The sequence below is a fragment of the Perna viridis genome, chromosome 1, assembly GCF_037379345.1.
Source record: "Perna viridis isolate PV_CMFRI_1.1 ecotype Kerala chromosome 1, ASM3737934v1, whole genome shotgun sequence".
Classification (NCBI taxonomy): Eukaryota; Metazoa; Mollusca; class Bivalvia; order Mytilida; family Mytilidae; genus Perna; species Perna viridis.
Genome location: NC_142445.1, coordinates 37,368,333 through 37,386,643, shown reverse-complemented (window position 1 = coordinate 37,386,643; position 18,311 = coordinate 37,368,333). Strand labels below are relative to the sequence as shown.

At 34.1% G+C, this 18,311-nt stretch overlaps 1 protein-coding gene, 1 long non-coding RNA gene and 1 pseudogene across 3 annotated transcripts in view; all 3 read left to right on the top strand.

The window, feature by feature from the left end:
• The first annotated feature begins 2,348 nt into the window (after positions 1-2,348).
• LOC148628607 (uncharacterized) overlaps positions 2,349-18,311 on the top strand; it is a 35,403-nt gene continuing 19,440 nt past the window's right edge. Inside the window, exon 1 of the long non-coding RNA XR_015924023.1 lies at positions 2,349-2,473. This is a non-coding gene — a long non-coding RNA (uncharacterized LOC148628607). The remainder of the gene's footprint in view (positions 2,474-18,311) is intronic.
• LOC148628610 (uncharacterized) lies at positions 5,643-8,132 on the top strand (annotated as a pseudogene). Its single transcript, XR_015924021.1, has 2 exons — positions 5,643-6,079; positions 6,615-8,132. The product of XR_015924021.1 is annotated as an uncharacterized LOC148628610 (transcript).
• Positions 12,886-16,560, top strand: LOC148628609 (uncharacterized). The gene has a single exon (XM_088590896.1). It carries the CDS (start codon positions 12,886-12,888, stop codon positions 14,731-14,733), a length of 1,848 nt encoding a protein of 615 aa, XP_088447022.1. The 3' UTR covers positions 14,734-16,560.

The following is an 18,311-nucleotide window of genomic DNA, read 5'->3' as shown; positions in this document are numbered from 1 at the left end:
TAATACAATTTACATGTACAATGTACATACTTCTATGAATATCTATATGATATTCTAATTTGGCAAATTTAATATACTATCCGAAAGTAAAGAAAATACTAAAATAATTAAGAAAAAAATGATCACCTACTTGGATATTTGATTCTAAATCGAACTTTGTTAATACACTTCATTTGAATTACGACGAGTTACCAAAACAATGGAAATCAAATCTTATAGTCAGTGGTAGATCCAAAGGGCGGGGTCGTATCCCCCTTTTTGTTCGAGAATTTTGTTAATTCCGTGCAAAATTTGGCCAAAAATGAGTAAATAGCCTGGAACTCCCCTTTTTGGAAAACCATCTAGAACCCCCTTTTTCAAAATGTCTGGTTGCGGTCCCGCCCTTGATAGCACTATTGAAGATAAAAAATATAGTAATATTTAGAAAAATCTACTTAATATTTTTTTTCCTAATTAACGCTTTTCTTATAATTTATTACATTATGTATTAATAACTTAATTCAAATTTTGAACTCACCGCTCAGGAATATTATTGATGGCTAGTTTCCATGCGGGCTGATATTGACGGCTAAATTCACTTCAATGTTCATCTTTCCAGTATCATTCTGATCCGATTCAGCAAATCATAAAATTTGGAATTTTGAAAAAAGAAGCCTTTTTCATACAGGACAAATCTGCAGTCTGGATTTAAGTAAGGAAAAACAATTAAACCTGCCAGTAAACAACCCTCTGAATGAAGCAGAAAGCTGCTTTTACCAATTCAGAATTGAAAACAGAATGCATTAAATACCTGTGTATACCAAGCAACGCAGGTGTTTTCTTTGGATGTATTCTCTGATGAAAACAATCAAAGACTGAAGTCTACTAAGTCGCTAATCGTCAAATATTCACTGTCACTGATTTTGGCTTACTTTCAACATCTGAAATGGTACGAATGCGATATGATCTTAAATCGGGTGACTTCCGCTAACATCTTGAATCTCTTGACATGATTGCGTACTCGTGCAAATGTATATGACGTATATAGGCTTGTAACGAACCCCTGTCCCAGAATTGGAAACTGGGTAATGTTCAAAGCTAATCGATCATATCATATAAACTTCCCGTTCTCGTACAAGCAAGAATCACACGTAGAACACACGTGTATGATACTTAAGAGGTACATTTTTATCTCGTATGAAGTTAGAAGTATGACGCTAAGGCGGTAATGACGGCGAGGATCTGTAGCTTTAACCGGCGTATAACTACATACATGTATTTATGCAAATCATATGCGAATATTAAGTACTGAAATTACGTGTACAAGAAGTCGCTAACAATATTAGCGATTTCAAAAGAATGGAAATTCTAAATTTGTGTTTAAAATAGACTAAAAACTTATAAAAGCCCGGTTTTAATGCGTGAAATAGCCTATGTCAAAGTGCGGATAAAAAAAGTACAACATTAGGCTGAGTCAAGCCAACAAAACTTTTAAAATCAGGCCAATCGTATGTTTAAGCCCGGCCATGCCAGACCATGTTTTAGAGTTACCAATGTAAAAGTTTACCAAACAGTTTTTAACCAATATATATATATAATGTATTACTTATACCATCCGTTAAAAAAAAACAGGCATATTTAGAATACACACGAGAACAATTAGCGAATGAGCAAATTTCAATTTCCCGTGTGATCCTCATACCAGGCTAAAATTAGCATTACTCCTATATATTCGAATATTTCCTTTTTCACTTCAACTACTTATATATACAGACACAAATAAATAGGTTAGTTTTTCGTACTTTACTTGGCGTTCTTGCATGCAAATTAAGATTTTTATGGTTGTTGATACTAACTGAGCATCATTTTGTTTTATTGGCCAAACGAAACGATACTGAGATGAAATGAAATACTGTTGCCTCTGCAAATTACAGTTAGTAAACCTGTATGGTTTAGTTATGAAATTATAAGACTTAATTATTCCAATTCAATTAATGGGTTTTAGCCAGACATAAAAAAAACGGTGTTCTTTTCTGCTTTAAAGATGGCTAGAAGTCTTACATGAAATTAGTAGGTATTAAAGAGAGAGAGATCATTAGCCATCTGCACCACACAAAGCCTAATGTCATCATAACACCCGTAACAATAACCGAAATTTTATTTAGTTTAAAAAGATATGTAGTACATACTAACTTTATTTTAAATGCGAATGTGATTTTGAACCATTCACAAGAAGACCCCTTTATCGTTACAAAAAAAAATATCAACGGCATTTGTGTGGTTCCCCCATAGGACCTCACATCAGAAGATTAAATTTAAGATAAACATTATTTTTCTCGTATATAAAAATACCACTTTCATTTTTGATTCAACTATGTACAGAAGCAAGAGGTTAGTTCGTCTATCTTTGATTTACACGTGTACACACAGATATGTGCGATGAAAATGTTGTATGTATAAAAATACTTTTAATAAGCAAGATGCCAAGAAATAGGTAAACAAACATTTTTTGAAAATCTTTTCCATGGGCCGTCCCAGATTTTAATACTTGTGTTTTTATTCAATAGAATTGTTTGTTGGGCAGTCGTATTCTTTTTTTTTCTTTCTTTGTACCATTCTTTGGCCTGACTTAAAACAAGTCGAATATAAAAACAAAACATTTATGTGCCAATCCTTGTAAGAATCAGGCAGTGGGTGAAACATGGTATGAAAAAAAAACACCATTTTGATAATGTAATTTGACTATTGGCACCATCAGAATCAAGGAAAACAGACAAGATTTTCCATACCATATAGGTAAATCGAGTTATAGTTTCATTGAAATGCACTGCAAATGAACATTTCAAGGGCAAATAACTCGGTCAAAAACCTCATTTTCTAAGATTCTATAGACCCTTTTGTGCCAACTTTCGTGCATGCGCATAACTACTTCCGCGAGGACCAAAACAACAATGGCTATTCGAGAGAAATTGAAGAAATTAAAAGTTAATTTAAAAAATCTTTGTAGTGAAATTGGTTTATCAGAATCCGGAATAAACGAAGAGCTTTTTTCAGGCATTTTAACTGAACAGGTTTCATCGAGTTCTTTAACCCACGTCATCCAATGTAGGGATTTTCATGCTGGTTTTGTGCCTACCCTAGCAGATGAAAACTTGCCCCCATTTAATAAAGTTGCTTATTCCTTAGTCAAAGCAACAGAAGAAATCCCGAATCCCACGTTCATTGACATATATAATTCTATGATTGCCCGTGACAGGGAAGAATCGGGGCAGTAATGAACTTTAAGGGAATGGACAAGGCTGTTCGACATTTTGGGGCAGGGGATATCCAGGATATTTTTCCATCTAAGGTACATGTACACACAGTTTTTGAATGTTTTTAAAAAAAATTATCACTTTTGTTCACCATATTACTGCACCTTGTATTTGAACTTTTTCACCTTTTAGTTTTATTAAGGTTTGTACGCAGTGCATTGTATATATAACCAGGGAGGGTATTTATACATGTACATGTACACTCATATGTAGCCATCCGTGGGAGACCCGACAGGGTAGTCAAGGATGTTAAAAACCCCCTTATTAGTACACATATGCACATATATTTATATCTATTCAAAGACTCTGCTAAATCCCCTTAAGTAAACTAATATGCAGTGCTACATTTCAAGTCATTTGTATGTAACCATGTAGGGGATATACTACTCCAGCAGTGATAGAGGTTGTCTGGCAAGCTATTTTTATGACTTGGTGCAATAGATAAAGATAAGAGTCATTTACTCCAATTTAAAGGCCCTTTGATAGAGCATAGAATTACATACAAATGATTGACATATTGTCAATTGTGATAGAAAATTTCAATTAAGAGCTGGGGCAGAAAGTGTTTTTGAACCTAAATAAAGAGACTATTCAGAATTATAATCATATATAATTTCTTATGAGTCAAATGTTCTTGGGAGAAAAATACAATTAGATTCAGAATTAGTATCCAAATTTCCGAAATTGAGCATTTAAACATTTTACATAAAGGTCAGTCTCAATTTGCTCATTACATATATAATGATGGGCATTCAATTATATTTATCATAGTAAGTAATTTTCATCCTAAATTTCATCTAATGAATAGTACTGACATGGTCTCAATGATCTATTTATTTTTGTGGAAAATTGGTCTGTATCAACTATTAAAAGGTGAGAACGTAGTCTTATTTACAGATAGATTGTCTAACAATATCTTTAAATTCAAGTTATTTTTCTATACCAAAATGAAGTTTTAAATAAAAAAAGAAAATTGTTATCCTTGTGCAGATTTTAAAACTTATCTAAATGAGCATCCAAAACAACATTATAACAGTGAAATAACTTGTCAGTGATCATGTTTGTAAATTGCTGTAGTCAATATTTTTGTTTCAAGCTTTATAAGAATAAATTCAATTCAAGGTAGCCATAAATTAGAATTGTATTTAGGAAGATTTATAATACACATATACATGTATGGATAAAAAAATAAGAATTGACACTTAGGTAAATATTTTTAAGCAAATCTTTTGAGTTCTTTATGGCAAAATTACCAAATAAGATACACATACCTCCTCCTCTGAAGAGAGAAAATTCTCTAGAATATTACCTTTTCAAACTTTTGTAAGATTATTATGAGTAAAAAAATCATATGAGTACCACAAATGGGGTTTACTTCCAATGTCAGGACTTTTCCCAACCTGTTAGAAAATGAACTTAACTGATACCAGGAAATACATTAAAAAATAATTATAAAATTGTGTCACTTACTGTCACATATTTCACACAAGACCTTTTATGACCTTTCATTCCACAGTTATGTAAACAAACCACCACATGTAAAGTACTAGTATATAAGATTAAGAAATAGTAAATCTTGATAGTATGGTCACTTAACTTCTAATTCTACTTACCAAGCATTAAGACACACTAAAATGGTACCTTGATTGGTATCATGAACATAAGAGGAGGTGATGAAAATGAAAATGCCGCAAATGTTCAACATAAAGTTTGCTTGAATCAAATGTGATAGGGAAAACAAGCCATCATCCCTTCTTGTACATAATATGCATATATTTTTCTTTATTGTTTCATTTGATATTTTTCATGTTTGTACATTGTAATGTCCAAGCCAGTCACCTAAATTTTCTTTATTGTTTCATTTGATATTTTTCATGTTTGTACATTGTAATGTCCAAGCCAGTCACCTAAACTTAATATTGTTTCACAAGTATTTTAATAAACATATATTTAAAAAGAAACATAATGCTGTAGTGCCAACATGTTTTAAGTATGTAAATATCTTACGTAAGACTAAATAGATACCAAGACTTGATAATTAACTGTATAATTAAGGCTATACAAAATCAGGGATAAGATTATAGCATATCCGGATTAAGGACTGCGTCCTAGCACTTAACATAGGTGGATTAGGTGACATGAAATGGCTTTTCACATATTTTTTCATAGAGGTTCAATAAGGGGTTTTAATATATTTGCTCTTTGTGTATATAGCTATTTTCCTTCAATGGGCCTCACCTGGAGTGAAAACATAACTTTATGTTTGGTAAACTCGGCCACTTGGACAACGGCCGCCATACAAGAAACATCTATTTTAATAAAGTTATATTGTGTTAACTCGGTTTTCATTCCAGGTAAGTAGTAAATTTTTATATTACAATTTGAATGTTTAATAGTTAATATGAGATATTTATGTCTTAGTATAAATTACATTTTGATACTTATTTTTAAGTGTTTTAACTTGCAGTAATTAGCGCACTTTATCTGAATAGAATATCTTTATTAGCACATGACAATCAGTTGTTATTTGTGTTCATATATGTGTGTGTACATTTTAACATTTACTTATGTGTATGTAGTTCTATAATAATCTACTGAATCATTGTCTCAATTACTTACTTTGCAATACTTACTATGGTTCATGCGCATTTATTGGCAACAAGTTCAAGCTTTGGTTTTAAGATATATTGTAGGAGTTATCTCCACTTGAAACTTTATTTTGTAAACAGCGGCAAAGTTACATTTCATTTATAGCTATGAATTCAGCCGTAAATAGGCATTTAAAGGTAAAATTAAACAAATGAGCTGTACTTATGTAATACTTTTTAGCAGCTCAATACCAACATAGTTTATTAAGCGTAACTTGAATTTCAATTATGCTGCACGCTTTGCATTTCATTTACTAACTTTTTCTTTAGATCACAGCGCGTTGTATATATGTTTTTAGTAGTTACTATGTCAATTTAGTGACAGTTTCAATTTAATCTTTATCTAGATATGTCAATCATTATTGTTTACATTTTGGTTTCTATGGCAACCATGTAGTTACATTTAAGTAAAAGAAGCCCCATGTTTTCATAATTCACAATATTTGTTTGGCACTGTCTAATAACATTATATGAGCTAAATTCCCCCACTTTATCAAAATATGAGTTAAATTCCCCATTGTTTAATTTATGCATAAATGTTAGCTATTAACCTATTCTAATGCATTGTCATATTGTTTTGATTATATTATTCGGGCCACTTGGACAACGGCCGCCATACAAGAAACATCTATTTTAATAAAGTTATATTGTGTTAACTTGGTTTTCATTCCAGCCTCTTACGTCACACCATAAAAACAGAACATCACGTGATCTTACTCCTAAACCCAAGATCACAAATGGTAGAGAACAAGTGATTCCTGTACGACGCTCTACATGTCAAGAAATCAAGGCAGTGCTAAACAGGGGGCCACACCAACTAACTTCATCAAAACCAGAAGTCAAACAGCCCAGGAGACCCAGGATCCAGTTGACCAATTACTCGAAGAAATTACAGATTCACTGGACCAACAGCAACAGTCTAGACAGATTAGTCAACCTACTCCTGTAGAGTCAGAATCAAGTGGTATCAGTAACACAAATTCTAATATCCAAGTCATTAATAATTTAAGAAGGCGAAATATGGCGCATATAATTCTACAACATTTTCATGACGAGACCACCCAAGTCCCATCACTGTGGTGGACCATGTTTGAAAATTATATACAAATAAATGGTCATGATAAACCGGCTGCAGCAGCCTCTTTTCCATTTCACATTCAGGGTCAGGCATTAACCTGGTACCATTCGTTGCCTGAGGGAACGAAAAAGGACATTGATCTTTTAAAAGCCTCCTTTCTAGAGAGATTTAAACAAAGAAATACCAACACTGAGCTGTATAGGTTGCAGCAATATCCACATGAGACTGGGATACAATATTTAACACGTGTCCAAAACTTACAAAATGGAGTGCAAAATATGAGTGAAGAAACAATTATAGGTTTAACAGTTCATGGATTGCAGCACAATATTAAACCGTTTGTTGTGGGAAAAGATCCCAAAACCATGAACCAGCTTAGACAAGCTATACAGTTAGCAACAAGTGTGGCAGAGTGTTCACCAGCAACACCTGTACCAGTAAATATGACCGTTCAGCATCAAGCAGCACAAAATACATGTACGAACAATACTTCCAATGCTACTTCTATTAATGATTTATGTTCTTCCATTGTAGAAGGTATTCGATCTGCATTTAAAGAAGAGGTGATGGCATTTTCACATGAAAAAAAAGGGACAGTACCGGTCAAGGGGTCAAGACAGGTCAGGACAGCAGTCACAATCAAAGTGCATCTACTGTGGTAAGTCACATGTAAGGGATAGGAGAAAGTGTCCTGCATTCAATGTTAAATGTCGTCATTGTGAAAAATTAGGTCATTACAAAGAGGTATGCTGGCAAAGAGAACGAGAACAACAACAAAATCAACAAAACCAAAATTGACTAGTCAGAAAAAGGCAAATCACAAAACAGACTAACATTACAAAATCTTTGAACAAAGAAATCATCTCAAATTCAAATCATGTTTTACAAATCTCAGCATTAAGGGGCAATTCAGTACACATCACTGTCAAAGGTCAAAATGTTAAGGCATTAGTTGACACAGGAGCGACCATCAGTTGTTGTTCCCTCAACCTTCTCAAATCTTTAAATTTTGACCTCTCACAAATACAAAAATGCCACGTTCAAGATGCTGTAGGTGTAGGAGGTGAACATCATTCAATCATAGGTCTCATACTTTTGTCTTTCAACATAGGACACATGTCCTTCATATACAAGTTTCATGTTTTTCCAAAAATGCAACAGAGTCTGATTCTTGGATTTGACTTTTTAACAAAACACAGAGCAAACATTGATTGTCCAACACATACTTTACACATCCCAGAACCAGACAGTGAAGAAATTCCAATCACACACTCTATTGCATTAGACAGTGGCTTAGCTAGAACAAAAAGACACATGAAAATCAAACCAATGCATCAAGTTGATATACCAATTAAAGTGTCACATCTCAAGAATACCATTGCACTTCTAGAACCTTTACAAAACCTACCAACACAATCACTCGCAGGCGCAAAATGCTTAGTCAAACTAGATGAAACGGGTGACTCATGCATCAGGATCATGAACCCAACAAAGAAAAACATACATTTACCAGCAAATGTAGTTGTTGCATCAGTCTGTCAAGTTGAATCCAATTCAATCACACCATTACAAGACCCACCAAATGATGAAAACCAACACACTACATGTACCATGAATCATACCGAAGATCAACCATGTTTAGATTTTGACTTGAGCCACTCAGACTTAACAGAAGAACAAAAAACATTGCTTTTAGCATTTTTACACAAAAACAGAAAAGCATTTGCAAGAGATCTAACTGAATTAGGTTTAACTGATCTATACAAACACACAATAGATACAGGAGATGCAACACCAATCAGAAAAAGATTTTACAGACAATCACCAACAGTCTTAGATACAATGAACAAACAGCTAGAAAAAATGCTAAAACATGACATAATTGAAGAGTCAAACAGTGAGTGGGCAGCTCCAGTGGTAATGTGCAAAAAGAAAAATGGTGAACTTAGATTTTGCTGTGATTTTCGTGCACTGAACAAAGTTACAAAGCCAAAATTTTTTCCACTGCCACGCATTGAAGATGTGCTAGACTCCCTAGGGCGTTCCCAGGCTCAGATATTCAGCACACTGGATCTGTTGTCAGGCTATTGGCAATGTCCATTAGATCCAGCTACTGCACAAAAATCAGCCTTTGTTACACCTAGTGGGGTATACCAATGGAAACGTCTACCATTTGGTTTAGCAGCAGCACCTTCATCATTTCAACACCTGCTGACACAAGTGCTACATCGTCTGAACTACCAAATTGCACTAGTCTATGTTGATGACATTTTGATGTTCAGTAAAACATTTGAGGAACATTTAAAACATTTACAACTGGTTTTTGATAGATTGATAGCAGCAAACCTTACACTCAATCCAAGCAAATGTCAGTTCGCTCGCAAAAATGTCATTTACTTGGGCCACAAAATATCAAAACAAGGTGTTGAAGTTGATCATAAAAAAATTGAAGCAGTAAAATCTTTTCCAGTTCCAAAAAATGAAAAGGACATAAAAAGCTTTCTGGGTTTATGTGGGTATTACAGGCGGTTTGTCAAAGGTTTCAGCAAAATTGCAAGTCCACTTACAAACTTAACAAAAGAAAGTGTTACATTTCAATGGACAGAGCAATGTCAATCGGCATTTGACACATTAAAACATGCACTTACATCAGCACCAATACTAGCATACCCAGACATGTCCAAAGACTTCATTCTCACCACAGATGCAAGCGGCACAGCTATTGGCTATTACCTTTCACAGTTACATGAAAACAAACAAGAAAAAGTCATAGCTTATGGTGGTAGAAGTATGACAGAAGCTGAAAGAAAATGGTCAGCTAGTGAACATGAATGTTTAGCAATCCTAGAAGGAATAAAACACTACCATGTATATTTAGCATGCAAACATTTCCAAGTTTACACTGATCACAGAGCACTCAAATTTCTTAACAACATCAAACAAAGTTCTGGTCGTTTGGCTAGATGGTCAGTTCTGTTACAAGGGTATGATATGGAGATTTTGTACAGAGAGGGCAAAAGCAATGTAGTTGCTGACTGTCTCTCAAGGCGTAGCTATCCTGAGACACGGGAGGTTGATGTCACTGAGCCAGAGGATAGCATACCCACTGTCAACTCCATGAACAGTACAGACAATGATGCACTTGAAGTGACATTTCTTTACAATGAACCAACAGTAACAAAACCACCAACAATTGCGGAAGTCACAGTTTCAGACATTATACCAGTTGACATAGGCAAACTACAAAGTGAATGTACAGACTTTTGTCATTTGTACACATACCTTAAATCACAAGACTTACCAGATGATGAAAAAATGGCACGCAAAATCACAATTGAAGCAAATCAGTACATCATGCAAGATGGAGTCCTGTACCACCAATATGAACCAAGGTACAAGGGAAAACAAAAACATGACAGATTCATTAAACAACTTGCATTACCACGCACACTTCGAAATGATCTTATGAAAGCATACCATGATCAAGGACACTTTGGATTTGATCGCACATACAGGTCAATACAGCAAAAATACTTCTTCCCAGGCATGTATCAAGCTGTAGCAGATTACTGTAAAGCTTGTGATCCATGTCAAAAAGCAAAGTACCCACCACACTCAAAAAGAGTTCCAATGACACCAATGCCAATCACAGACACCTTTTCAAGATGGCACATGGACTTGATTGGTCCATTCAAAAAAGAAACAAAACAAGGTTATCGCTTTATATTGATCATAGTAGATTCTTTCAGTAAATGGGTTGAAGCTCATCCTGTTAGATCTGAAACTGCTGAAGAAATTGCTACAGTCATGTACAAAGAAATTTTTACACGCTATGGAAGTCCACACTCTATTTGCACTGATAGAGGACAAGGTTTCATGAGCAAACTTGTGGCAGCAGTTAACCACATTTTCAATGTCAAACATAGTTTCACAAGCTCATACCATCCACAAACAAACTCCATAGCAGAACGCACAAACAAAACCATCATACAATGCTTACGAACTGTAGTAGATGAGTCACAATCCAACTGGCCTGAGTTATTACCAGGAGTACTCATGGCATTTCGTATGACACCATCAGCATCATCACAATTTTCACCATATCATCTTGTTTTTGGAAAAGAGATGAACATATTTTTTGATGCAAATCTCATTCCACGAGAAGATCTAAACAAAAATTTGAAAAAACACATTGACAACATTCTCAACAATTTGAAAATTGCCAAAACAATTGCAACTGAAAACTTAGCCATTGCACAACAACAACAGAAACAACATTATGACAAAAACACAGGAGTTCCAGACTTTAAAATCAATGACAGAGTGCTTCTTTACACTCCAAGAGTTCCAGTAGGGTACTCATCCAAACTGTACAAAAAACAAGATGGACCATTTTACATTGTTGACAAGGGTCCAAACTACACTTACAAACTTCGAAGGTGTGGTACAAACAAAGAAATCAAGAGTTTAATCAATGCAAATAGACTCAAACATTACCATGATCCAGATCACAGACAAAATTTAAATGCACCAGGACCAGACGTCCCACGTCCAGAATTACCCAGACCAGTACAACCAAACATACCACAGCAACAACACAATAATGAAAACATAGACAAAAATGAAAACACAAACAATGAGCCAGCGGTTCAAATAGACGACAGGGAATATCCCATAGAAAAAATCCTTCGTTCAAAAACGGTCAATGGTAAAAAGGAGTACCTCATCAAATGGAAAGGTTATACGGGTTCATCATGGCAACCTGCAGAAAACTTGTCAGAGGATACCATTACCCATTACCATGCAACAAAAACACAACAGGGTAGGAAACGAAAACGTCCACATAGAAATCCCTGCTTCAGAAAATGAGTCTTACACACAAGGCAAAATAAATGGAATAGTGAAAACTTCATATTGCCATTTATAGGAATACAATTTATTTTTACATTACACATTTTTACTGGATAATCATTTTTCATTTTACATGTCTATTGTTATAGTTAACATAGAAGCATTTTACAATTCACACTACAGTGTTTTGCATTTCACTTTCAAGTGTTTTCATTTTACATTAAAGCATTTTGCATTTAACAATTGCAAACAACTTCACTTCATTTTTGATTGCTCATCTATGCCTGATTTGATCTACAAGTTAGATGTGAGATTGTAAGGCACTTCCTATGTACTCTTCTTACATTTTTCTCTTCTATGATTTCTACTGTAGTGTTTGTCAAAATTATGAGCTCGTTCTCATGTTACATAGTGCTATTAGGGAATGGATCCTCCCTTAAACGATAAACACTGCCGTCTTAAAATTTCTTCATCTTTGTTTTCAATAGGAGTACTAAGAATTGCCTGCCTTCTCATGATAATAAGTATGGTCGAGGGTATGTCAACAGACAGAGAGAGCTTACAACGTATTAACTATGGAGTGTTCTTTACCAAACAAGCTAAACTACTACCCAGCTGTGAATATTGGACTCATACTTTTAAGATACCCTTACCAAGAAAACAAGGACATGAAGTATTTAAACAGTGTGATATTATACATAGCAATTGTTTCATCTTAAATCAAGTAGTGTCACAGTTATCAGCGATAAGGACACAAGTATCGACAAATTTAAACCAAACAGTGGACATGGTACATAACATGTTAAAGCATACAGATATGACAATTAAATCTGACACTGAATCTAGAACTCGCCGTGGATTGTTTGATTTTATAGGATCCATTTCAAAATCTCTATTCGGCACAGCAACCGTAGATGATGTCAACTGATTGGCTAAACACATAAACATTTTGATCCATAAGAACAATGCTTTTGCAAAAGACCTTATACATCATGATGAATTATTGTCCTCATTCATGGAAAAAACAAATGATAGGTTTGACAATGTAATCAAAGGTATTGAAAACAACTATGAAGGTATTAAGAATATTACAAAAGAAACAGCTAAATTCGTTGCCCATTTCGAACGAATTAACATGAAACTGTCAAACTTTCTGATTAAGCAAATGAATGAAACAACAGAAATTAACAAATATTTAGAAGAACTCAAGTTGGCAATACACGAATTAATTAAGGGAAAATTGTCACCATTTTTGTTAAAGCCACATATTCTAAAGATGACCTTACAACATATTCAAAATATTTTGAATTCTAAGTACAAGGGATTTTTTCTAGCAAGCACAGATCCATCTTTTTACTATGCACATGCGAACATCCTATATGCACAACATCACAACTTTTTATTCATCAGTATCAAATTTCCTATATCAACCTTTTTAACACCTCTTACATTATACCAAATACATACATACCCTGTACCTATAAACACTTCAAGCAATCATGCCACACAGCTTTTAAATCTTCCAGAATACTTGATAATTTCATCAGACAACAGACAATTTGCAGAGCTCACAAACAACTATGTTAAATCATGTGAAGGATCAGAAACATTACTTTGCAAAAATTCATTTCCACTTTTATCTTCGGTTGCACCCACTTGTTCAATTGCATTACTGTACAATGACAAACAAAAAGTACATTCAGAATGCGACTTCAGATTCATTACAAATACAATACAACCTGAGGTACAAGAATTAACCTCTGACATGTTGTTAGTTTATCAAACAAAAACTATTTCATTCGATTGTCCCTCAGGACACCAAATAAACAAGGGATGTGCATTTTGCCTTGTACAGGTTCCATGTTTATGCTCTGTCAAAACTGATTTATTGTTTATTCCTGCTAAAATTGGAAAATGTCAGAATCACACAGATAAAATAACTATTGTACACCCTGTAAACCTTGCGTTAATACAACACTTCTTTTCATCAGACACTTACAACTCCATTTTAGGAGATACAACTTTTACACAGCCAGTAGACATCTCACTTCCAAACATTCAGTTATACAACCACTCATTTTCATCCATGCTGGCACAAGACAGTAAATTGCATTTAAGTTTAAAAAGAATTGCCACAGCAGTAAAGCAAGATAGAAAAGTATTTACATCTTTGTCAGAGCCTCTGCTGGAAGGTGACATAGATGTTAATGACTCATGGCCAAGTCTAGATGGCATTTTTTCAATTGCTGCTCTAGGCTTATCACTTTTAGTAAGTGTTAGCTGTGTCATTCTGTTTAACAAGGTTAGAGCACTAACAGCTGCATTAGTCTTACTGCAAAAAGTACCATCAACACATGCTTTTGTTACTCCTCAAACACCACCAACATTTCATTACAAGTTTTCACCACTGACAACCACAGAAAGCATTCAAATTTCATTCACACCACACATCTATCAATGGTCTTCCATCACGATGTCAGCTTTCACCATTATTGCATTTTTTGGTGTTATTCACTATTTTTACAAACAATTTTGCACCAAACATTGTACCAAAGTTTTGTTAGAGATCAGTAATGGTATACACTGTATAACTGTTCCACTTATAGATCTACCTTTATGTCCACAAGACTGGGAAATATCAAATCCACACAATATTTCTAACATGAGAATCTCCGGCACCAGATTACACATTCAATTGTCAGGCCTCAACATTATAAATACACACACTAAACACACCTTACATGTACCTGATCTAATTTCAATAAATCCCTTCAAAGCAAGATGCTTAAAACACATGTTCAAGTCACCATTTACTTGTTATATATTGATAGTGCATAACAACTTTTTCCAAGTAGTCAAATAAAAAAAAAAAAAAAAAAAAATTTACAAACCAACCACATAGCTAGGGAGATCTTTTACAGACGTACCTCTTTGGCTAAAGTTCTCAATATATAAACATTGTATGCGTTGGGCATGGTCTTCTGCCTCTTCGTGTGACTTGCCATCTGATGGTATCGGATGTGAATGTTGTTTTGATCAGTCATTTTACTATTTATTTGACAATTAGCTTTGTTCTTTGAGGACAAAGAAACCTTAATGAGGGGAGTATTTGTGATAGGGAAAACAAGCCATCATCCCTTCTTGTACATAATATGCATATATTTTTCTTTATTGTTTCATTTGATATTTTTCATGTTTGTACATTGTAATGTCCAAGCCAGTCACCTAAATTTTCTTTATTGTTTCATTTGATATTTTTCATGTTTGTACATTGTAATGTCCAAGCCAGTCACCTAAACTTAATATTGTTTCACAAGTATTTTAATAAACATATATTTAAAAAGAAACATAATGCTGTAGTGCCAACATGTTTTAAGTATGTAAATATCTTACGTAAGACTAAATAGATACCAAGACTTGATAATTAACTGTATAATTAAGGCTATACAAAATCAGGGATAAGATTATAGCATATCCGGATTAAGGACTGCGTCCTAGCACTTAACATAGGTGGATTAGGTGACATGAAATGGCTTTTCACATATTTTTTCATAGAGGTTCAATAAGGGGTTTTAATATATTTGCTCTTTGTGTATATAGCTATTTTCCTTCAATGGGCCTCACCTGGAGTGAAAACATAACTTTATGTTTGGTAAACTCGGCCACTTGGACAACGGCCGCCATACAAGAAACATCTATTTTAATAAAGTTATATTGTGTTAACTCGGTTTTCATTCCAGGTAAGTAGTAAATTTTTATATTACAATTTGAATGTTTAATAGTTAATATGAGATATTTATGTCTTAGTATAAATTACATTTTGATACTTATTTTTAAGTGTTTTAACTTGCAGTAATTAGCGCACTTTATCTGAATAGAATATCTTTATTAGCACATGACAATCAGTTGTTATTTGTGTTCATATATGTGTGTGTACATTTTAACATTTACTTATGTGTATGTAGTTCTATAATAATCTACTGAATCATTGTCTCAATTACTTACTTTGCAATACTTACTATGGTTCATGCGCATTTATTGGCAACAAGTTCAAGCTTTGGTTTTAAGATATATTGTAGGAGTTATCTCCACTTGAAACTTTATTTTGTAAACAGCGGCAAAGTTACATTTCATTTATAGCTATGAATTCAGCCGTAAATAGGCATTTAAAGGTAAAATTAAACAAATGAGCTGTACTTATGTAATACTTTTTAGCAGCTCAATACCAACATAGTTTATTAAGCGTAACTTGAATTTCAATTATGCTGCACGCTTTGCATTTCATTTACTAACTTTTTCTTTAGATCACAGCGCGTTGTATATATGTTTTTAGTAGTTACTATGTCAATTTAGTGACAGTTTCAATTTAATCTTTATCTAGATATGTCAATCATTATTGTTTACATTTTGGTTTCTATGGCAACCATGTAGTTACATTTAAGTAAAAGAAGCCCCATGTTTTCATAATTCACAATATTTGTTTGGCACTGTCTAATAACATTATATGAGCTAAATTCCCCCACTTTATCAAAATATGAGTTAAATTCCCCATTGTTTAATTTATGCATAAATGTTAGCTATTAACCTATTCTAATGCATTGTCATATTGTTTTGATTATATTATTCGGGCCACTTGGACAACGGCCGCCATACAAGAAACATCTATTTTAATAAAGTTATATTGTGTTAACTTGGTTTTCATTCCAGCCTCTTACGTCACACCATAAAAACAGAACATCACGTGATCTTACTCCTAAACCCAAGATCACACAAACCCAAGTTACACATGAACATTTTTTCAGTTGCAACAAATCAAAATAAAGGAACACCAGTGATCAATCATTCATTGTGCTAAAAAAATATATACCTATTATGCCTTTGTGAGCCTGGTTTTATTCAGTCAAGTTTTTCATACACAATTACATTACCTTGACTGGATACCATTTTACCACCTTACATGTTAACTGCATGCATGATAAAAAGAAAGGTTGCATAAGACATAGTTATTTCCACAAAATTAAATAGTTTGTGTAGGTTCATTAAATATTTCAGATCTTAAAGTACAATATATAGATCTACATAAACCAAAAACCTGGTTTAACAATAGATTTTCATTGAATGTAATGTAACTTTGAGGCATGACGGTGAACAACTGAAGTTAACTGTTTTTTCTCATTCTTATCTTGAACAGTGCCCTCTTACACATTTTAGTTTCTCTTGCCAAATCAGACGCTGTGGCCTGTTTCTCCTTGTAGCCAAAGACGGTAGGCGTGTAGTTAGGATTTCCAGGTTTATCTCGATGCCAGTTGTCAATGAAATGGGCTGAGCAGATGTAACTGGCCTCTGTTGGTGTCCAGTCTACTCTGTTCAGCGCCTTAATCCACGCTCTTCGTTTCCTCTTGTCTTTAGGGAAACGGGAAAAGGAAATTCCTTTCTCTTTAGATTCAGAAGTCTACGTATTAGGGCAGGGGCGTGTCCAGGATATTTGAAAGGGGGGGCGTAGAATAAAATATTTCGCCGAGTGAAGCGAGGCGAAAAAATTTTTGGACCTTTTTTGGCTTAAAAACATAAAATAACCCCATTTTAGACAATTTAGCTGAAAATACAACCCCTTTTGTCAGAATATACCCAGTATTGTATATAGTAATATACCCCCCCCCGGTATATTTAGAATGGCTATGGGGAATCGAAGTTAGTGTCACACAAAACAACCAAAATTCATGTATTATACTGATTTACTTACCGTTTTGGTTGTTTAAAAAAGCTGTCCAAGACACTTGATACGATTTTAAGGTCTTTTGACGTTTTGTTTTTGACATCGACATCTTTGCGAATTCTTTATCACATCAACAACAATGGATACTAATCGCAGAGTCGAACACGCCGGACTCCGAGAAACGAAATTTTACGGTTGATGATGACCCATCAAATTGGGGAATCAGTATAAAAAGAAATCAGGGTATGTGTTTAATTAATGAATATGATAAATTGCCATCATTCAATACAATACTAGCAGATTATAACGATTTTTTTTTTTTTTTTTTTTTTTTTTTTTTTTTTTTTTTTTTTTTTTTTTTTTAAAGGGGGGGCGTACGCCCATTACGCCCTTACCTGGACCCGCCCCTGTATTAGGGCATTTATACACGCTGCAGGTTCTCACCAAGGTTGTCGATGTAACTTGCTTGTACTCGCGGAAGTGGTTATGCGCATGCACCTAAAAATGTTCAACGTTAGCACAAAGCGGTCTATTGAAAAAGTTATGAGCAAAGCCAGTGATGCAGAGATCAAATAATGGTCTTTTCAAATAAAGAAAGTACTTGAGTGATACATGTATTACATTGTCAGATCGGTGGGGTTTTGACATGCATGTTTCTGATTTTTCCAATATTACCTGATTCTTACAAACACTTATACGTAAATTTACATTTGTAATAAATAGTT